The sequence below is a fragment of the Sceloporus occidentalis genome, unplaced genomic scaffold, assembly GCF_023333645.1.
Source record: "Sceloporus occidentalis isolate IW3139 unplaced genomic scaffold, rSceOcc1.0.p SCAF_1, whole genome shotgun sequence".
NCBI lineage: Eukaryota > Metazoa > Chordata > Lepidosauria > Squamata > Phrynosomatidae > Sceloporus > Sceloporus occidentalis.
Genome location: NW_028316981.1, coordinates 6,265,713 through 6,288,381, shown reverse-complemented (window position 1 = coordinate 6,288,381; position 22,669 = coordinate 6,265,713). Strand labels below are relative to the sequence as shown.

The window sequence follows — 22,669 nt, the reverse complement described above, 5'->3', positions numbered from 1 at the left end:
GGTTGGACTGGGTGGTCCTTGGGGTCTCGTCCAGTTGATTCTATGATGGCGAGTTCCTGCATGGCAAAATGGGACTGGACTAAGGGGCCCTTGGGGTCTCTTGCAACTCTATGGTTCTATGATGGTGAGTTCCTGCATGGCAGAAAGAGGTTGCACCTGGGGGCCTTTGGGGTCTCTTCCAACTCTAGGATGCTAGGATTCTGTGATTGTGAGTTCCTGCATGGCAGAATGGGCTTGGCCTGGGGGGTCCTTGGGGTCTTTTTCAAATCTAGTCAATACTGTGATTGTGAGTTCCTGCATGGCAGAATGGGGCTGGATTGGGGGGGCTTGGGGTCCCTTCCAGCTCTAGGATACTATGACTCATAAAGTAGCCATATTGAAATGTAGGTCACATCAGGACCTGGCAAAAGATGACCTCTGATCTTCCTGTTTAGGGCTCCTCTGCCTGGCAACAGCTTTTGCTTTCCCTTTCCAACTCACTCAGCTGGGCGCCTAGCCATCTGCCCAGCAACCACTGATGATGCTGAAACCCCTCCTTCCTATTGGCTGAATATTTGCTCCTCCTCCAATCCCGGCTCTTTCTCCCTGCCTTTTAAAGCTGGGGAATCCCTTGCTCTCCTCAGTTGCGTGGAAGGAAGGAGGCTTCCTCCTCAGAGATGTCCTTTGGAGCCTGATGGCGGCCGTTTTGTCCCTTGTGGGCGCAGCAGTGGCACTCCTGCTTTCTGGGGTGAAGGCTTACAATGGTGAGAAATGGTGATGCTTCCTCCTGGCCTTTGTTTATTCTCCCTCAAAGTGTAGTCGTGTCTCCCTCCTTGGAGGTTTTTAAACAGGGGCTGGATAGCCATGTGTCGGGGATGCTTTGACTGAGAGTTCCTGCATGGCAGCAGGGGTGGGACTGGATGGCCCTTGGGTCCCTTGCAACTCTGTGATTCGATGAAAATGCCTTGGGAGGGCCCTGGGGTAGTGGCACTGGCTCACTGGGGTGGGTGGGGTGCAGATCACACCAGATGCCACCCTAAGGGGTGTGTGTGACACCACTTGCTCCCCAAACAACTACCTTCGGGCAGAAAGGGGCTTTGGCATCCATCTGCTTAAGATGCCTTAAGAGATATTGGGAGTGGGGGGAAGCTCAGTCGGAGGACAAAGGAGAGGCCCCAGGATTATTTTTAAATTAAAACTTCAAACTTCAAAATTTTAAATTTTAAAAAAGTTGAAATTTGATGTTTTTTTTTTAAAAAAATATTCGTTTTAAAATTTATTTAAAAGCAGCCCTCTTTTAAGCAAATCTTCACTATGTATGTAAATACATTTAGGTTGTGCGTACGAAATTATAATTTGAAGGTATAATTTTAATTTTATCGACAGTCACCCCTCCTTTCTTGTGGACCTAAGGTCCGTGGTCTTGGATATCCATGGAGGGGTGACCTCTGTTATTGTCAATGGGGCACCCTTCCGTATTGTACACCATGCGTATGCTCGCAGGTACATGCCCCATTCGAGCCTGTGGGCTTGAATATTGGCAAGTCTTTGTTTTCATGGGGGACGACGGTTCCAGAACAGATCCCCGGTGAAAATGGAGGCCAACCATAGTTGTTTATGTCACAACTCTTAGCATCCCATTCAGTAGTGTATGGGAATTACGATTTATGAGAAACATCAGCGCAAAAAAGGATGACTAAGGATTCTGTATGGTGTGAAATGGGCAGAGGAGGTCAAGGGGGGGACACCAAGAGTTACCGCACTGGGTGATACCAGCCCTAGGGATGCCACTGCCGTGGGGGGGGGGGCTGTTCTAGGGTGCATTGGGGCTTTGCCTACAGTCTGACAACTAGAGGATTTCCTTGGCCTGAAAAGGGGACATGAGGGGAGGCGAATGTGGGATCCTCCACCCAAAGTGAAGCCAGATCGATGTCTTTGCAAATCTGATTCCTGTTCTTCAACTTATCTGCTAAGTAAGGAGGAGGAGGAATGAAGATAGGAGGAAGGAACATCATCAGCCTTAAGTCAATGGTTCCCAAACTTTGGTCCTCTAGAGGTTTTGGACTTCAGGTCTCAGAATTCTTGACTGTTGACCAAGTTGACTGGGGCTTCTGGGAGGTGAAGACCAAAACAGCTGGAGGACTGATGTCTGGGAATCACTGATTTAAGTTATGCAGATGACACCATACTTGTTGTTAGCTGCCTTTAAGTCAGCCTTGACCCATGAAGAAGGATTCTCCGTTTTTGGTGACCCAGCTCTCAAACTCTATGTCTTCTACAGGCTCCACCTCACACTCCCTGAGCTATTTCCGTACATCTGTGTCTCAGCCTGGCCAGGGGCTGCCCCAGTTCTTCATTGTTGGGTATCTGGACGACCAGCTTTTTTATCAGTATGACAGCAACTCTAGGAAGGCCCAGCCGCGAGTGACCTGGATGGAAAAAGCAGGCGAACATTACTGGGACACAGAGACCCAATTCATGCGAGACAGAGAGGCTGTATCCAGAGCATACATGGCAAACTTAAGGAATCACTACAACCAGAGCGAAGGTGAGTGAGAGCTGAGAGGGATGTAGATAGGCTTGTCATATCCCGATTTCTGTTGGGACTTTCACAGTTTTTAACTGTTTTGAAAGTCCCATCCCGAGTTTGGAGCCATTCCCGGCTCCCGGCACCCACCTCCTCCTCCTCTGCCTTCTTCTTTGCTGCCGCGCTTTTAGCAGCGCCGACCGGCTCAAGGAGGGCTCAGGAGGCCCCAAAGAAGGAGGCCTTGCTGCGGCGAGGCCTCCTTCAGTGGTGGGAAGAGCCGCACGGCACAGGGCCTAGCTGACTGGCTGGACCCCACAGAAGGAGACTGCCGCTAGGCCCCAAGGAAATAGAGGGAGGCCTCCGTAGCTTAGTCTCACAGGTACAGCAAAATCTCTACATCTTTATTCTACTTCCTGAGATGTATTTTTATTATGTTTGTTGTGTGGTGTCTGTCTTGGAAGAATATTTTCTGTAAATATGGATTTATATTAATTTTTTAAAAAATTATTAATGTTTTTGCTTTTAGCTGGTTGTGTCATCCATTTTTCTTGAATGTCCTACATTTTGTGCAAAATTTGTCCTACATTTTGTCCTACATTTTTTCTACATTTTATCCCGGTTTTGTGGTAGCAAATTATGACAACCCTAGCTGTAGCAGATTCCCACGACTCTCTCTCTGGGGCAGGAGGTGGAAACCAGTGACTGTTGGGATGGAGGGATGCGAGGTTCCCATTAAGAAAGAAATCCTCCATCAGTGTGATGATTCAGGAGGCAGTGCAGGGAGTGGGGTGGGACAGACATCTCCCCTTATTTTCCAGCAGAGAGATGAAGAATCACATCTTCATTTTAGGGACGGGAGTAGAGTAGAAGAAAAATGCTTGCCCTTCCTCCTGCATACATTCACATATACCCTGGAGAAGGAAGATTAAAGTCCATATTAATTAAAGAAAATCTGTAGTCTCAACCTTTTAGGATAAGTAAGGAGAGGTAAGGCTTAAGAGAATTTAAGACCAAGAGGGGGGGGGGGGGGAATGGCTTTAGAAACGACAAGTGTTGAAACAGCAGGTTTGATTGCCCAAATTGTTCCTCTCTTCAAATATAACACGAGGGAGCTGTTCCAGGACCCTTCACATACAATGATTCTATAACTGTTCTCTGGTTCTGTAATCTGGAACAATATAATTTGCACTGTCTCAATATAAAAATGTGTGTGTTTGTTATGAAATAAAACTGATAGCATGAAATCCACTTCCACAGTTCCATTCATTACAAATGGAGGGAACTATGTGAAAATGGATGGAACTATGTGAAAAGCAGGCAAAGGGTTAATCCATTCCGATCCAGATCAAACCCCTGTCTGTTACTCAGATATTTGTGGTGTTTTTTTTAAATCATGCACTGTACTTGCTGGTTGTGTGAATGAGATTAACTAGACTTAATGAAATCTTCAGGATTAGTTGAGATGTATAAAATAAGTGATGGACAAAAGAAAGGGAGAAGCAACAGAACTAAATTTAAATTCATTCAAAATGAACCATTTTCCATATTGTGTCCTGTGAACCAGTGGAATCCATTGCTACAGAATAATGTCAAGCAGTGGTTCTTTGATGACAAGGCCTGAAAAAGGTTCAGGGATGTTCTTTCAAGAAGGTAGAGGGAATAGATTATTTTCTGTGAGGCCAAGTCACATTTCTCATTTAGCAACAAACTGCTAAATCTAAATGACTGAAAAGAACAGAAACATCTTTTCAATTTGTCTGTCTTTTTTATGAATGAAATTAAAAAGAATAAACACCATTGGTATGAGGTTTTAAAAAACAGCTTGGAGTGCATGATCTCCTTCATGTTTACAGATGCCCCAGTGGAGTTCGTCAGCATTTCCTGTCTATCACCATTATCATCGTCAATCATTGTTATCATCATCCTGCCTTCCTCCCGAAATTGGGACTCAAGGCAGCAATGCAATTAACACAGCAGAACTGTTAACAATTTGACAGTGCTGTTAAATTTAACGATTGAATAATAATGTTACAATTGAAAGTATCTTTGTTAACAGTCAACAGTGGCATGTCTGACTAGCAAGTTGTTCTGAAACAGAAAATGACAGTGATTGAGAATCATTTTCCATTACAGTTCAGCAGTTATCTAGAATCATAGAATCATAGAGTTAGAAGAGACCACAAGTTCTCTTTGTGGAGCAAGGTTACACATACTGGGAGTTTTCTGGCAAAAGCCCATCTCATATGGCTGCACTCAGGTTCCCTTTAGACCGCAACAGGAATACCTTTTTACACCCCTCAAAGATCAATCCTGTATACCTGTATATCCTGACTACCAAGCAAAAATGGTTAGGTAGAATCCAGCATAGTGTAGTCATAGTGGTTTGAGTGTTGGACTACAGATCTGGAAACCCATAAATTCCCAATTCCCAGCTTGTCCATAAAACCCACTGGGTGTTTTGGGGCAAGTCACATGCTCTCAGTCTCACCTTCTCTGAACAAATCTTGCTCTATTATAGGTTCACTTTAGGACTGAAGTCGGAAATGATTTGAAGGCACACAACAATAACAACAACAAGAATCTGCTCTACCAGCAGGAGTGCTGTTTGTGGTGCTGCCCCTGCAGGTAGAGAGCACCACTGAAGGTGCTGAATCTTTAGATTTCTAATATAGGCTAGTTAAAGGAGTGAAAGGTAGAGAACTGTATTCACAGGGGGCACATCAATTCCAGATCAGTAACTCCCAAGATCAGCCACGGTGGAAGGAAGGAATGGCGTGGGGGTGGGAACAATAATGCCCAGAGGGAGCTGTGGAGGGTTTGTGAGGAGAGGGTTTCCTTGTGAGTCAGGATTAAATATATTGCACAATTTAGTAGGAATATGAAAATATTTCATTGCTTTCATTTTTTAGTAATGATTCATGTTTTGGTGGCCTTTGTCTTGTCTCTTCCTTCAATCCTGATGTAAATTAAGAAAAAAAATCCTGCCTGACCCTGGCAAGGAGGGGATGCCCCCCATGTCTGCTTAGGGGACCCCCAACTCTCACTTTGTATGGGTCTTTTTCAGAGTTTCACACCCTGCAGAAGATGTTCGGCTGTGAGCTGAGGAAGGATGGGAGCACAGGAGGATTTGCCAAGTATGCCTACGATGGGACAGACCACATCATCCTGGACAAGGACACCCTTACCTGGACGGCAGCTGATGGTTCAGCCCAAATCTCCAAAAAGAAGTGGGAAAATATAAGAACTCCAGCCCAGACCTGCAAGGCCTACCTGGAGGAGGAGTGCATTAAGTGGCTGGAGAAATTCCTGAACTACGGGAAGGAGGCACTGCTGAGGACAGGTGGGTTGTGTGGCTGGGCGAAACAGGAAGGGCATGATTGACCATTGAGCTTCTTCTCCCCCATACACACTTGGCTTTCTTCTTCAACTGGACATATATAATATATTTTTCCATTGCTAGAAGAAAGTCTGGGACCTGAGTGAGGTGTAGTGGTTGGACTACAATTCAGGATGCCAGAGTTCGAATCCCTGCTTGCCCATGGAAACCCACTGGTGACTTCAGGCAATTCATCCTTTCTCAGCCTCAGAGGAAAGCAAAGGCAAATCCCTTCTGAATAAATCTTGCCAAGAAAACCCCATAATATTGTCTTAGGGTCACCATAAGTCAGAATCAACTTGAAGGCACACAACAACAGCCAACAATAATGTTACATTGCAGCCCAGAAATACTCAAGTCAATTCTAGATAGGTGCAACCTACTACACATTTCAGCAGAGGCCAGAGAGGGATCCTACAATTGTCATAGAAAATGAGTTCATTCTTTTCCCAGAGTTGTGTTCAGTTTTTCTTAAAAGTGGCAGCAGTGGCTTGCAATGAACACAAAAGTAAGGCAAACTCTTGTCCAAGTATAACATAGTGGGCTGGGAGTGATTATATTGTTCTCATTTTCTGGGTTGGGGAAGCATTCAGGTATGATGTTCCTCTCTGCTTACATCTTGAATGGTACGGGTCATGGATACATTCCCACCTCCCTCACACTGAAACTGAGTCCCCAAAATTCAGTCAAAAGTTTTAGTAGGCTGAACCATTGCAGAGTACAGGTGTGGTGGATTTGTGTGTGAATTCTGCCCCCACCCCACCCAATATTTAGTTATTTATTTCATTTCATTTCATTTCATTTGTATTCTGACCTTTCCCCAACAATGGGGCTCAAAGCAGCTTACAACTTATTAAAACTGCAAATTAAAAGCTATACAGAAGCATTAATAAAAATATAAAAAAGCTTTAAAATTATTAAAACGATTTGTAAACTTAAAAAACCATTAAAATTTTTAACAAATTATATACAAACCAATGAAAGAGCATACCATTAAAAGTCCATCACAGTCAATTTCTAAAAGCCTATACCTTTTTAAAGTCTACACTTGCCAGACACTCTGGGCTCCATAGTAGTCTGCCTATGAATTCCCCTTGAATTTGCCCCTTAACTGCTCTCTTTCTGCTGTGGATTTTCAGCTCTCACAGCAAACGATGGGTGGCTGCCTTCCCATAGAGTGCTGTTTGTCACTTGGCACTGCTGCTGAGGTCAGAATGAGGTGCCCATCCATTCTGGAAATGCTGAGCCCCTCATTGTGAACCCACAATGCTTGCAGAGGCGATACCGGATAGTTTGCAGGGACCATGGAAAAGGCAAGTTCTGCCACTGAATGGGATTTTTAAAAAGCTGGTGCGTAGAACAGTGAGCTAGTTAGAAAGGTAAGTTGAAGTTATGTCTTCAAAACCCTGCAACCTTTAGGGTCACCATGCTGAACTTCTGTGTCAGAAATAATTATTGTAATATACAGACACACACCTCTGGGGATGATATGGTAATAACAATGAAAACAATAACTGCTCTGGTTCAGAGACAGGGTTTGTGTGGTGACAGCATTTGTTCAATTGTAGCAGCAACTCTGGTGCCAAAATTATGAGAAAAATTGAGGTCTCAACGTTTGGCCCCCTTGAGGTGGAAGAAGTGGAGGTTCTCCCATCAGATGGCGGTTGTGGGCAGAAAGGGGTCTTCTCGCCATGGCTGCAAGTGGTCCCCAAACTTCTTTTGCAGCTTGGGAAGCTACTCCACAGTCCCTTGGAATCCTCATTTTTAATTTTTGGGGGAGATATTTTTGGGCTGTCTTTGTCCAAAATACATGTCAGAAGTCAAAAAGCACTCTTTCACACCTTGAAAATACCCCTTTAAAAAACCACCACGTTAGCCAAAATATTAACAGGAATTGGCACTGCATCAGTTTTGGTATTCATTTTGCCTGGTCTGTGACTGATTTCAACATACTGACAGGTGGGTGCTGCTCAAGGTGAGGTTGGATCCAAATGAGGCTCTGGTCCATGTGCAGTTGGTTGCCCTTGCCCTAACGCCATAGATAATCTATGTCCAAGAGGAACCTGGCAAATCCTGTTCTTTGGAACAAGGTTCACATCTTGAATTTGCCAAAGGTGTGATTCTCCAGTTTCAGGACAAAGAGTGGAACCAGTCTGAGCACAGGAGGCCCCTTCCTTCTCTCCATAGATTCCACCTCTCCTGCCCATTATTCAGATGTCTTGATGCAGAATTTACTCTTTTCTTCCAGAGCCTCCTGTGGGGAAGATCACACGCCAGGCTATTGGGGGTGGCCAGGAAGCCCTCATCTGCCAGGCCTATGGCTTCTACCCAAAAGAGATTGAAGCCACTTGGAGGAAGGGGGAGGAGATTTTGGAACATGAGACTTTCCGTAGGAACATTGCTCCCAACTATGATGGGACATACCAGATCTGGCTCAGCATCGATATTGATCCCAAGGAGAGAAACCTCTACCAGTGCCATGTGGATCATGCCAGCTTGCAAAAGCCTCTGGTCTTGACCTTTGAAGAGCCTGGCGGTAAGACACTAGAAGGGATGTAAGAAGGGCGTCTTTGGTCAGCAGGGAAGGATTCTGGGAGGGGGGCTTTTATCAAAAGGGGAGGATAGCCCTCCCTGCAGCCACTCTCACAGGCAAAAAACACTATAGGATCCTGAGTGTGTGTGTTTGCATACCCCTGTGCTGAAGACTCAGGGAATGGGATGATGTTTGATAAAGGAGCTGGAAGAATAACCTTTGAAAATATAAGTTCCATATGTGACAGAAGTAAGACAGAAAATCCAGTTTTGTTGCTTCCTTTGGATTGCTTGAATATAGGCTAAAATAACATACACACAAACGCACACACACACACACAGAGGCTCTCTGTGCCTTTTTAAGTTCAGTTGTTTTTCTGAAGGTTGAAATTATTGACACTAGTAAGCCTCAGGTAGTGAGGAGTACTTCTTTCCAGAGAAGGACAGAGTACATTGGTGCTGTTCAGTCCCTTGTGTCTTTGCTTAAGGGATCTCAGGGCTTCTGATGAGGGCCTTGAAGAGCTTCTCTGAACAACCATGTGTTTCTTCTCTTTTAGTCAATGTGGGACTCATTATAGTAGCCTTCTTTGGAGTTGTGGCAGCTTTTCTGTTGGCAGCTGGGATCACCACCTTCTTCCTCAGTAAGTGCATCTGGGAATGTCTATTCTGGGCCATGTGCCTTGTTCTGTGGCACGTTCTTCTGGAGATTGCTGATGAAAAAACTACCTTATGCCTGGCGGAAAGTCCAGGCCGTCTCTCCATCTCAATATCTTAAACATGATCTTGAAACTATCTGAAGATTATTTAAATTGTTTCCAAATTAGTCTTTTGTCCTTGAAAAGCCATCCTTAATTTATCCCTGTTGAACAAGGAATGCACAGCATAATTTCCTCTCATACCTCATATGTTGCAGAAACTGGTTTATCTGAAATTAAATAAGCTCTTGATCATTAACAGATTAACAGTTTTTTTCAGGGCTGGAATACAACTATTGCTAAGTGTCATCATATCAATTTTCACAAGAGCCATAGACATCGTTATGTAGGAGACCCTGTGGCTTTTAAGGATTTTACATTCTGTACTGATAGTTTTATTCTGTTTTCTAAGTTACTTTTTTCCCCTCTTGTGGCCATGGCTGAGCCTGAGTCTAGGAAAACGTAACTGAAGTTTCCAAACCCAGGTGTGGGAATCTTGTGGCCCTCCAGGTACTGTTAAACTGAACTGAGAGAATATACTACATTAATAAAATCTGTGAATAATCAAGCCCACAAAAGTCAAAGCTGCAAATGTTGAGGGACGAGCCTACAGTCGGCTCTTCTTATACATGGATTTTTTATACACGGATTCAAGCATCCATGGTTTGAAAATGTTCAAAAGCATAAATTTCAAATATCAAACCTTGATTTTCCATTTTTTTTAATAAGGGACACCATTTTGCTATTTCATTATATTTAATGGGACTTGAGCATCCATGGATTTTGTTATCCACGGGGGATCTTGGAACCAAACCCCAGCATATAACAAGGGTCCACTGTATTTTAATATATATATGTACTTTAATCCATGGATAAAGAGTCTGTGGATGCCGAGGGCCAATTGTATTTGTGTATTGATTATTGTTTTTATGGTCTATCTGATTTGCAGTGGTTTCTATCCTAACAGACTCCTTGAACCCAGTGGGATTCACTTATGAGTAAATATGCATAGAATTGGGCTGGGGATTCAAAGGTCCTGCCAAAATAAATACAAAGAGGAACTGGATAATTTCTGGGGGGAAAACCTCCACTTCTGACTATCTGCTTCTGTCTCTATAGAGAATCGGCACGAGAAAGAAGACTACAAAGCAGCACCAAGTGAGTGACTGATTCCTTTCTAAAGTAGGGTTTTTGGCAGAGATGAAACATTTTGTAAATAAATAGATAACCTATGTGAGTTTAGCTATTCAAAAGGCATGGAAGCCACAGAGTTCTACTGATAGATCCATACAAACCCTTCCCAAGTTGGTTGGCAAAGGCGTAAAATGTGGGACCCTAAAGAAAACATTAAGCTAGTGAAACTGAGTGCAAATCTTTAATGGCATCAGTCTAAGCAGTGAGTGTGGGGAAGTTCAGGTGACAGAGAACAGCCAGTTTTGGGCCCAGTTTCTGGTTCCGCTTTGCCCAACCTGGGGTCCTCCAAATCTTGGAGGCTCCAATTCCTGTTAGTCTCAGCCAGCAGGATCATTAGCCAGGGAATGTAGGAATGGACTAAAACATTTGGAAGCAGCAGATTGAGAGGATATTATTAATTCATGAGTCTTTAATGGCCGGATATAATGGCTGAGGAGGAATGATATAGCTAATGAGAAGATTCCCTTTGCCTCTGAACAGAGATGGCCCTCTCCTGGCCCCCAGAAATCTCTAGACTATTCTTTTCTGCTGGAATGTTGGAACAGCGGGAGCTTCTAGACAGAAGATTCCCATAACTCACCATTAAAAGGGGCTGAGCAACTGTTCTGTCCTTTTGCCTTAATGAGCTTTCTGTGGTAAGAAAAAAGATGGGAGAAAAAATGGGAAAACACAAGAAGACATAAACATGGAATCTCCTGCAAACATCCATTAATGAGAAAGTGTGAGTGCACACTAAATGTATCTGGAAACATCCAGAGAATAAAATCTGCTCACAACACTGGCCTTTCACTGACCTTCCAGAAATTCCCATCAACCATTTGAAAAGATGGCTCTGAGTCTCCTCTCTCTGGATGCCATGGACCAATTTTCATGCTGGGTGACTGACCTCCATTGGCTTTTGGCTGAAGCCTATTCCAGATTGGGATTGATGGGGAAGGAAAGATTGAATGGAGGGAAGGGGGATTAGAAAGGAAGCGAGCTGGGGAGGTAGAAATTCCCTCCCCCAGCACAGACTTTGATGCTGAATCTCTTTTATTCTCCTTTTAGCATCAAGTGACAAAAGCTCTGACAGCTCCATCATGGGTATGTATGTGAGAAGAGGAGGGTTGGAAAATAGTGGGATTGGGCATCCACCTCAGAGGGAATGAATCAGTCTGATTTCCATGGGAAACAATTCCTACAGAGGTGCCAGCATGAAAAAGGCCCTGACTCATGTTTCTACAGTATGACTTCTTGGTGATGGGACATAGGACAGAGCCTCAGAGGATGATCAAAGTCATCAGCAGGCTGATGTGGCAACTGTCCTTCACATCTCCTGGACCAGTTTTTAAAGGGATTCTACTTTCCTTTGGTCCAAACCTTGGGCTTTTCCAGGAATTTCATATTCTGATGCAGAGATAGTTCTTGGTCCTCCCATCCCTTTATTAGCCATGACTGTAATATTCTGCTTTTCTGTCAAATGGGAACTGGTTACCTGTCTGTCACTCATGACTAGGTATATGTGCAGACTAAGTCTGACAAATGGAGGCAAACAGAAGGAATGGTCATAGGGGTGGGCAAAGTGCAGCATGTGCCCCCCCCCAGGGCTGTTTTTGTGGCCTTTAGGTCCCTTAGGAGTAAAAACATTTTGTGACATAAAATGCCCTGAGGCTCTCTAGGGAATGTGTTGGGCATTTTGCTGTATTTTTGGGGAGGAGTAGGGAAGCTCAGTGGCTGTTTGAGGCACAGGAAAGGCCTTTTTTAAAATTAGAAATAAACTGGAATTTACTTCTGGTCCCTGTTTTGGAAAAAAAAGGCTGCTCCTTGGCCTAAAATGTTTTGGAGCCCCTAAAAACATTGCAAAAATGTTCCCAGTAGCTCCTAGAGGGCTCTGAAGGACTTTGGGGAGTAAAAATATATTTGTTATTATTATTTTGTGGTGGGGTTGTGGAGTACACTTCCCTCCAAGGTCTGCTAGGCGACTCATGAGCCTCCCCCCTTGACTCCCACAGTTCCGCATCCTGAGTTAAAGCCTAGAACGATTGCTTTGTAAGATCTTTCACATTATTCTCAAAACTTCCATATTAGAATTGGTCACTCAGTGAAACTGGAGTACATATTCTTGCATTTTCCAGTTGTGTAAATAGCAGTGTGAGAGCCAATGTGGTGAAGTGATTTGAATGTTGGATTCGGTCTCTGGAGACCAGGGTTTGATTTCCAGCTCAGCCATTAAACCCACTGAGTGACCTTGGCCAAGTGACACTGGACTTTATCGCATGGAGGAGGCAAGCGTTCTCCTCCCAGCATTAAATTGCCATTATATCATGTCAATAGCACGATCAAGAGGAAGATTATCACACACCCACATGCTTATCCCGTTCTTGTCGGTCTGTAAACAGTAATGAAGGCATCATTTGATATTAATAGAAACTCCCGTTATTACCAAATTATGCTTCCATTACTGTTTGCAGACAGGTCAAGAAGGGAATAAGCGCATGGGAGTGTGATTATCTTCCCTTCAGTTGTAATATTAACATGATTTAATGGCAATTTAATGACATGCAGAGGATGCTTGCCTCCTCTGTGTGATAACCTTCACTCTCTCAGCCTCAGGCATGACAGTGGTAAACCTCATCTGAACAAAATAGGTCCACCATAGAGTTCCCATAAGTCAGAAACAACTTGAAGGCACAGAACACACACATACAATAGTGGCAGTAATAATGACTTGTAATAAGCAACTATCAAATTAGCTTTCGGAACCTCAGTACAAGCAATACCAGGTTTGATGAGTAATGTAACTGGTTCCTGTAAAAAAGTAATGTGAGTGTTAGAATCCTGTTAGTATTCTACCAGATAGTGGTTAGTGTTGTAGTATAGTAGTTGGGGATGATGGGGCTTTAGTTGCAGTTAGAAAGGTATATAGTGATGTTTAGTGCATAGCAGGGCCAGGTGTCTTATCGGGTGGCCTTGAGGGCCTGGCTCTCTGAGCAGGGAATGTGCTTTCAGTTCTGTGGGAACCAGGAGGGGCTTCGCTTGGCGGGTTTCTGCATGGGAGGGGATTTTGGCTTTTGGGAATTCTGTTACTTTGTCTGTGGGAGGGGTGTGGTTAGTCTCAGCTAAGAAGCTGAGTGAGGCACATGTCTGATTCTGGATCGATCAATAAAGTGCTGTTGATTATATCAATCAAGCTGACTGGTTGATTGTCTGGGATTCTGGGTGCTAACTCTGACAGTTAGCTGAGACTCCTTACACCAACTTCTGCAACAACCATGACGGACCAGGAGGCCAAAGGGGAAACTGCATCCTCCAAGGAAAGCCAAACGACCGAGGCTGTGGGGTACACTCAGACGGAGGCTCGAGGAACCGGGGCTGTGCCAAAGGTGGTGAGGCAGCAGTTGCCGCAGACCCCACTGGCACCAGGGCAGTGGTTTGGCCTGCCAGTGGCGCCACCCCGAACGAAGGAGCGAAGGCGTGCTGCACGCTGGTCGGACTGGAACACAGGCTTCACGCAGCCGCTGCAACTGCCTGCTGGGGAAGAATCCGACTTGGAAACGCAGGTACAACAGCTGACGGTGGACATGGAGGGGGTCCAGGGCACCCTGGCCACGATCCTAGAGGTCCTCCAACGGCTCACGGGTGAAGGAGGAGGGGGAGCAGGAGCAGGTGCAGGACAGGCCCCTGCCCCAGCAGTGCTGCCCCCAGGGGCTGGAGCTGGCGCGGGAGCTGGGGAGGAAGAGGCTTTGCCCCAGGGTCCCCCACCGGCGGCACCCCCCCAAGACAGAGCGCAGGAGGCCCAAGCCAGGAGGCTGGGAGTCAAGTTTGATGGGGATCCCCAAACCCTGCCTTACTTCCTATCGCAAGTGGCAGACCATATGGAGGAGTGGGGACCCACCTTCCCCAACGAGACAGCCAAAGTAAAGTGTGTGGCTAGACATCTCAAAGGGGAGGCTGCGAACTGGCTAGTGCAACTATACGACTGCCAGGCCGCTGAGCTGAGAAGCCTAGCAGAGTTTATGAGAGCTCTAAGGGCCAGATTTGAAGATCCCTTTCGGGCTAGCATTGCCCTGGCTGAACTTAAGGCTTTGGATCAGGGATCCAGGTCGGTGTCTGAATATGCAATGGAGTTCAGGAGATTAGTGGCCCAAGTGCCTGACTGCACAGAGGGCATGAAGATTCAGTATTTTAAAGAGGGACTGCGTCCGGAGATTGTGAGATGGGCTCTCACCAGAGGCAACCCCCCCACCGCGATGGAGTGGATCAGATTGGCTGGAGAGGCGGAGGCCATTCAGCAGGAGGTCAAGATGCTGTCTCAGAGGAGAGTAAAAGATTCCAAAGGGAAGGGAAACAGGGCCCCAGCACCGAAAGCAAAAGGGCAAGGAAGCTCTGCGGAGAGCGAGTGGGAGAGAAGGCGCAGGCTGGGCCTGTGTTTGAAGTGCGGCAATAAAGGCCACTTAATTGCAGCCTGTCCTGACAAAGGCCAGGAGAGGAAACCCAACCCCCCGCAGACCCCCCCTGGCAAAGCAGCGAAAGGGAGAAAAGGCAAGCCAGAGAAAAAGACCCCAGCTGATCGCAGCCTGCAAGCAGCAGAGGAAGGGGAATCAGAAGTCTGGACAGACAGTGGAAGTTCGGAGCCTGAGGAGGGGCCTTTAAACTACCAGAGCCTGCCTTAGAAAGCGGCGAAAGGCGGGCTGATGGAACTGAGAGCCGCGTGCGAATGGTGAGTGGGGGTGTCCCCCTATTTTCATTGACTGTGACTTTGATGGTGGGGCCAAAGAAAAGGGCCATGCAACTAATTGCGGCCATTGACTGTGGGTGCACCAGGTGCTTAATAAACCCTGCTGTGGTCAGCAGTTTGGACATTGCAACTCACCCCTTGCAGGAGCCCATACCCTTCACACAGATGGATGGGTCTTTGATGGGTGGGCAAGCAGCAGAAAGGAAAACTGCCCCTGTGTGGCTTGGGGTGGCAGACCATTGTGAACAACTCCAGCTGGTGGTGGGGCCCACCTACAACTACCATTTGATGCTGGGAATTGACTGGTTGCATCACCACAACCCCTCTTTAAGGTGGAGGGACAGACAATTGATTTTTGATGATCCAGTCTGCAGAGAACATTGCCTTGACCAGGCTATTGTGCTTCCTCCTCTCCTCCCGTTGGGGAGGGAGCAGTTTCCTTCTCTCAGTGCTATCAAGATTTGCAGGGGGGTTTTGAAGCTAAGGAGTGTGATGTGCTGCCTCCACATAGAGAGACGGATTGCGCCATCGAAATAGAGCCGGGGGCGCCGCTGCCTAAGCCTAAGTTGTACTCGATGACCCCAAGGGAACTTACCACCTTAAAGGAGTTTATTGAGAAGAACTTGGCCCTGGGGTTCATTAGGCCATCCACTTCGACGTTTGCTGCCCCTGTCTTTTTCAGGGAAAAGAAGGATGGCTCTTTACGGTTGGTCACAGACTATCGTAACTTGAATGGGATTTGTAGTACCAACAAATACCCCTTGCCTTTGATGAAAGACATGCTGGGACGGTTGGTCACAGGCAAGATTTTTACCAAGCTGGATTTGAGGGATGCTTACTACCGTGTTCGCATCAAAGAGGGGGATGAATACAAGACTGCATTTAATTGCCCCCTGGGGGCATTTGAGTACCTGGTTCTTCCTTTTGGTTTATCGGGGGCCCCTGGGATTTTCATGAGGCATATTAACGAGGTACTACATGACCTGTTGTTCGAGGGGGTCCTGGTATATCTGGATGATGTGCTCATTTACTCCAAAGACTTGGATAGCCACATTAAGTTAGTCCGAGAGGTACTCAAGAGACTTTTGGATAATCAACTTTATGTAAAACTGTCTAAATGTCATTTCCACACAGAAAGACTGGACTTTTTGGGGTATAGGGTTTCTAACCAGGGCATAGAAATGGATCCTGCTAAAGTGCAAACTGTATTAGATTGGGCGCCACCAAGGAACCGCAAAGATGTTCAAAAGTTTTTGGGCTTTGCCAACTTTTACAGACAATTCATTCCTGATTTTGCCAAAATTGCCTTGCCCATAACTGACCTGCTTAAAACTAAGTCTTTGGAGAAGAAAGGGGGGGAGGTGGCGCCAAAGGGAGGCAAAGTGCCCAAACCTTCTGCTCCAATTCTGTGGTCTGAGGAGTGCCAGCGGGCCTTTGACCAGTTGAAGCTGTTGTTCAGTACTGAACCCATTTTGCTTCACCCAGACCCAGATAAACCTTTTATTGTTCAAGTAGATGCCAGTGACTTTGCTATGGGCGCTGTGTTGTTGCAAAGGGACAATGAGGACAAACTTAGGCCATGTGCTTACCTGTCTAGGAGGTTCCAGAAGGCTGAAATAACTTGGCCTTGTTGGGAGAAGGAGGCCTACGCCATTAAACACGCCTTAGAAAGTTGGCGACAATTCTTAGAGGGGGCTCCACAACCTTTCGAGGTGTGGACTGACCACAGGAACCTGGAGGCATTGCAAACTCCTCGAAAACTGACCCCCAAACAGAGGAGGTGGGCCAAGGACTTTTATAAATACAGGTTCAAACTGAAATTCTTTCCTGGGCGCCAAAACATTTTGGCTGATGCACTGTCTAGATTGCCACAACATGAGGGGAAGGATGCAATCCCGCTGGAAACTATCTTTTCCCCTGAACAGTTGGGCTTGGCTGTGATTACTCGCAGCAAAGCTAAAGCTTCGATTTCTCCTCCTTCACAAGCTAAGTCTGATGTTCAGTTGGATGACATGCTGCTACGAATCCAGCAGATGGCAGATGCCGATGACTGGCTACTGCACCACAAGGACTTGTTGTCTCGTAATGCTCAAGGCCTGTGGGTGAAAGGTTCTAAAGTCTATGTCCCAGCTTCCATGAGAGAAGACATTTTGAACCTGTGCCATAATTCTAAAGCTGCTGGACATTGGGGTTATCTAAAAACTTGGCACAAGCTGCGCAACACCTATTGGTGGGAGGGTGTGCGTGCTGATGTTGATGCCTATGTAAAGAGTTGCCCTGTTTGTGCCAGGGCCAAGCCTGTGGTGGGCAAGCCTAGGGGTTTGCTTCACCCTTTGCCCACGCCTGATACACCATGGAAACACATTGCTATGGACTTTATAACTGATTTGCCACCAAGTAAAGGCAGAGACACCATTTGGGTGGTGGTGGACTTATTTTCTAAACAGACGCATTATGTGGCTTGTAAAGGGATGCCCTCGGCGTCTAAACTGGCTGATTTGTTTATTTCTCATATATATAAATATCACGGTTTGCCGGATAGAATAATCTCTGATAGAGGCAGTACCTTCACCTCTAAGTTTTGGAGGGTGTTACAGAAGAAACTGGGGGTGCAGTTAGCGCTTAGCACAGCCTATCACCCCGAGACTGATGGACAATGTGAGAAAACGAACATGGCGCTTGAGAGGTACCTTCGGTCTTAGACTAATTATTTGCAGGACGATTGGTATGACTTACTCCCTCATGCTGAGGTGGCTTTTAACAGTGCTGTGCATAGAAGTACTGGACAATCTCCTTTTTTGATTAACTATGGGTTTGAGCCAAAGCTGCTGCCTACATTGCCTGCTGAAAAGTCTGACCCTGTTTCAGTGACTCAATGGTCTGAGAAAGTCAAGGGGGCCTGGCCTATGATTACTAAGGCATTGCAAGACGCCAAGCGTCAATACAAGAAATATGCGGACAGAAAAAGGTCAGACGGTTGGGACATTAAGCCTGGGGACATGGTGTACCTGTCCACTAAGAATTTAAAGTCCAGGTTTCCCTCTAAGAAGTTGGGTCCCAAATTCATTGGGCCTTTTCCTGTTAAGAGACTGGTAAATGATGTCACTGCTGAGTTCATTCTTCCCAAGTCCTACCGTCATCTTCACCCTGTTTTTCATTTTAGGTTGTTGAAACCAGATCGGAGCACGGGTCGTTGGAAGACTACTGCCTTTGCCTATGATGATTGATGGGCAACAACATTTCGAAGTTTCTAAAGTTCTGGACTCTAGAGTGCATAAGGGCAAACTCCAGTATCTTATACGCTGGAAGCATTTTCCTATTGATCATGATGAATGGGTTTCTGTTGCTCATGTTAATGCGCCTGATTTGGTGGCTCGTTTTCATGCACAGTACCCTGGCAAGCCTTCTCTTTCCTCTGTGACTTGATTTCTTGCTTTCCTATGCTTCTGCCATTGGGGGGAGGGGGTTTTCTTTTCAGGGGGGCTGACTGTTAGAATCCTGTTAGTATTCTACCAGATAGTGGTTAGTGTTGTAGTATAGTAGTTGGGGATGGTGGGGCTTTAGTTGCAGTTAGAAAGGTATATAGTGATGTTTAGTGCATAGCAGGGCCAGGTGTCTTATCGGGTGGCCTTGAGGGCCTGGCTCTCTGAGCAGGGAATGTGCTTTCAGTTCTGTGGGAACCAGGAGGGGCTTCGCTTGGCGGGTTTCTGCATGGGAGGGGATTTTGGCTTTTGGGAATTCTGTTACTTTGTCTGTGGGAGGGGTGTGGTTAGTCTCAGCTAAGAAGCTGAGTGAGGCACATGTCTGATTCTGGATCGATCAATAAAGTGCTGTTGATTATATCAATCAAGCTGACTGGTTGATTGTCTGGGATTCTGGGTGCTAACTCTGACAGTGAGAATGATTTTTTCCACCTGTTCAGTCAGACTATCTGAATCTGCATGACATGGTACCCCAAAGCTACCTTGTGGATTTATAAATGTGTGGTCACAGCTTTAATCTGTCACATTTGTACCCCTGAGATGTGCAGCTTGGCTCACCTGCTTGACTAAGTCTTTGAGCATATTTTATGCAGACACATCCTGGTAGCACTCCCGGTCCCTGTTGGAGGGCATTTTGTGTCTAGCTGGATCTGTCAGGGGATGGTGTCCTTTCAGTACTCTCTTCCACAGACAGTTCCATGATGTTGGTTAAACCCTGAATTCTCCATTTACTTTGTTTTGTAGCATGAAGATTTGGCTTGCTGGGTGGTTGTGGCCACAGCCAGGACCACTCACCCAAGGTACTCCTTCTCCTTCCTCACCTGTGAAACTCCAGCTGGTAGTTCACCATGTCCACAATCATCTGGGCATCAGCTGCTGTTGAAGGAGGAGTTCCAGCTTGTTGAAGACCCAGTTCACCGTGGATTCCCTTAAGAGAGTACGACAAGACTTTGAAAACCCCATTTGACACCAAAGGAAAGAGAGCTAGAACACTAGGATCCAAATATACATCCCTAGCTTAATCCAGAAAGCCTTTCCCAAGAAAGAATCTTAATGAGGCTATGGGGCCGAACAGACGACCCGGTAAAACCAGCTTCTGTGTGGTTTGGGGGAGTGGTATTAAGACACCACACGCCCCCAAGATGCCCAGAAGCCACATTGGCCGACCAGATGTGGCCAGCTTCAGGACACTCTGGTGGCACAGCATTTACATGCCACATGCCTCTGGAGCAGCTTGAAGCCACTTTGGGGTTGTGGGCAATCTGCCGAAGCTTTTTACAAGCCCAAATAGAAACAGATCTTTTCTGCTGTTATTTGGACTGGCTTCAGGATGTATTGGGGCCATGGCATGTGGTTACCGTGGCTCTGGAGCTACTAGCTCCAGGGTGGCTCTAATCCACCCTTTTCGGGTGGTCTGTTCCAGCCCTTTGTGCCTTTTGGTTACCTATCATACACTACAGCAGAATCCCCTAAATAATTCATTTACATCATATTTTTAATGGCCTCCAAGAAAGAAAAATAAAGAAGGGAGCCTCTTTTAAAAAAAAATATAGCTAGTTTTGAATTGTCAAGGAACCGTGGTGGTGCAGTGGTTAAATGCCTGTACTGCAGCCACTTACTCACAAACCACAAAGTTGTGAGTTCAGTACCAGTCAGGAGCTCAGGCTTGACTCAGGTTTGCATCCTTCCAAGGAGGTCACTAAAATGAGTACCCCGATTGTTGGGGGCAATTAGCTTACAGTTGTAAACTGTTTAAGGAGTGCTTAAGTGCACTGATAAGCGGTATAGAAATGTACTTGCTATTGTTATTGTCTAGTTTTTAATTGATACTATTATACACTCCACCTGCCCCACCTGTGGGCTTAACATCTGTGGATTTGAGCATCTGCAGATTGCAAGTCGCATTGGTCCTAATGATGGTGCATGCACATGGCCATGTGCCTGCCCATGCCCATGCTGCCATTAAGAACAGCGGGACTTGAGGTTCCATGGTTTTTGGCATCTGCCTTGGGGTCTGGAATGGGGTGACCGTATGTTTTTCTACTCATATTTTTGTATGATTATATTAAAGGCTAACTGTATATTTTTTATCTTTTAACATTGTTATTATTTATTGTTTTAAATTGATTTTATTATGAAGTGCCCTAAGATCTTCAGATATAGATATATACCTCCATCAAATTCTACAGCCATAATGGTTGTTTGTTGTGGGGAAGAAACTGGAAGAAACTTTTGGTTGTTTGTAAAGCTCTTGTGGTGGAAATACTTTTATTTATTATGCATAACACCTGGTACTGTACTCATTCTGAACACATTCTAACAAATTCATACACACAAACACACACATTGGCCTCTGCTTAATATCCAAAATGAGTGGGCAGTCTGTAGGTTTCCAGATGTTGTTAGGCTCTAAGTCCCATTATCCTCAACCAGGTGTTGAAGACTATTGAGAAAAGGAAGTAGAAGTTATATGTAGATCTTAGATCCAGACCTAGTAGATTTTTAGGCACTTTGCAATAGATCAGCAAGGACGTCTTGGTGATTGAAACACAATCAACACAACGTCCCCCCTTCTGTTCAGATTAAGCTGCTGAAACAAAAATGCATGTGGCAGAAAGATGTTTGCATGAAAAGCCTTTTGTGATAACTCCATTTCTGGAACTGAAAAGACTTTTTTAGGCTGAGCATCCGCTAGGAGGAACCTGACTGAAATTCTCTAGGTCTTGAGCCAATTTTTTGCACTTGGCTCCTATTGGGGGAACTTAAGATTCTACTGCAAAAGGAAAATTTGTATGCAGAAAATGTAGTAGGAGAGCAGGATTGGACACAGAAGGAGTAAAGACAGGAGGAAGGAACACCAAAATCCTCAGATGCAGACTTTGATAACATCCAATATTTAAATCTACTGCTGTTACCCTATGCCCAGCTAGTCTACCCATCCCTTTTTCTGTCTGTTTATCAAAAGTGTGCCCTACTAGCCTGGAAAAGGGATCTATCATATCTCCAAAGGAGAGTTTGCCACCTTCCTTTGTTGTATGACTCGTACACCTGAGAATTGATGGAGGTGATGTCAAGAAATGACATTGGTGTGGCCACTAGGGGGAGCTGTTGTGCAGATAATTTGGAGCTCCAGTGGCAGCTAATGTGTCAGCATTCAAACGGCATCATCGGAATGTTGATGCAACTGTCAACTGTCAGTTCTCAACTGTCACTGAGAGAGAGAGAGAGACAGTTGGTGCCTCGGAGTGGGCTGTGTCTGTTACTGAGAGGCAGTGAGATGGTTGTGTGTTAATGTGGCTGCCTCAGAGGTAGTGTTATTGTTGGCTGGTGTAAATAGTGTGTATTAGAGACGGATGTCCAATACACTGTGTATATCTATGTTGTAACTACTGCAAAGGAAGATTAAAGCCCTCGTTTAGAGTGAAGACTTGTAAGAGTCATTATTAGTTGAAGACATCTTCACAGATTCCTTCTTCTTGGCGTCCTGTCAACGTGGTTGAACTCTGCAGGTGGTCGTGGTGGACACTGCATGTAATTTCCATAGGTCCCAACAAGGGTTATGGGCACAGCACACAGGCCACAACAGGTGAACCATGTCTAGCCCTAGAGACAGATGAAAAGCCCTCTTTCCATTCCAACTGTGGCCTCAGAGGGAGAGAAAAAAGAGCATTATAAATAAATACAGTGGACCCTTGTTATCCGCTGGGGTTTGGTTCCAAAACCCCCCCCGTGGATAACAAAATCTGTGGATGCTCAAGTCCCATTAAATATAAAGACATAGCAAAATGGTGTCCCATATAAAAAATGGAAAATCAAGGTTTGATATTTGAAATTTATGCTTTTTTAAAACATTTTCAAACCATGGATGCTTGAATCCATGTATAAAAAAATCCATGTATAAGAAGAGCCGACTGTATGAGAGGAACACAATAATAATAATGCTTTCTTGCTTCTGTACTTTGCTTTGCAAAAGAATCAATAGTTACAGAAGGCCCATAGATTGAGCCTACAGAGTAAAGTGCAAATGGGCTATGCTGGCCCCCACTCTTTCTTTCTGTGTGTGGCGGTAGCAAACACACTCACATAATCACCCCCTCCTTCCTCTGGAGGGCTCTGAATACAATGGCCTGTGTTTAACCAGCGGCCTTGAAGAGCCTAGCTTAGCCG

At 45.5% G+C, this 22,669-nt stretch overlaps 1 protein-coding gene across 6 annotated transcripts; it reads left to right on the top strand.

Moving 5' to 3' along the window:
• The first annotated feature begins 606 nt into the window (after positions 1-606).
• On the top strand, positions 607-20,565 carry LOC149320511 (major histocompatibility complex class I-related protein 1-like). 6 transcript variants are annotated; one of them, XM_089502030.1, is made up of 8 exons: positions 607-743; positions 2,261-2,527; positions 5,571-5,846; positions 8,131-8,418; positions 8,972-9,055; positions 10,229-10,267; positions 11,351-11,386; positions 19,247-20,560. In XM_089502030.1, the coding sequence occupies exons 1-8, from the start codon at positions 674-676 to the stop codon at positions 19,249-19,251; spliced, it is 1,065 nt and encodes a 354-aa protein (XP_089358156.1). In that variant the 5' UTR covers positions 607-673; the 3' UTR covers positions 19,252-20,560. The 6 variants fall into 6 exon arrangements, with proteins under 6 accessions (XP_089358156.1, XP_089358147.1, XP_089358184.1 ...); XM_089502021.1 differs by lacking the exon at positions 19,247-20,560 and adding an exon at positions 18,184-18,866; XM_089502058.1 differs by lacking the exon at positions 8,972-9,055 and having other exon boundaries at positions 19,247-20,565.
• Positions 20,566-22,669: the final 2,104 nt, after the last annotated feature.

Coding starts and splice junctions, on each gene's coding strand:
- LOC149320511 (XM_089502021.1), top strand. CDS start 674: ATGGCGGCCGTTTTGTCCCTTGTGGGCGCAGCAGTGGCACTCCTGCTT. Junction 5,847..8,130: donor GGAGGCACTGCTGAGGACAG/GTGGGTTGTGTG, acceptor CTTTTCTTCCAG/AGCCTCCTGTGGGGAAGATC. Junction 9,056..10,228: donor GATCACCACCTTCTTCCTCA/GTAAGTGCATCT, acceptor CTGTCTCTATAG/AGAATCGGCACGAGAAAGAA.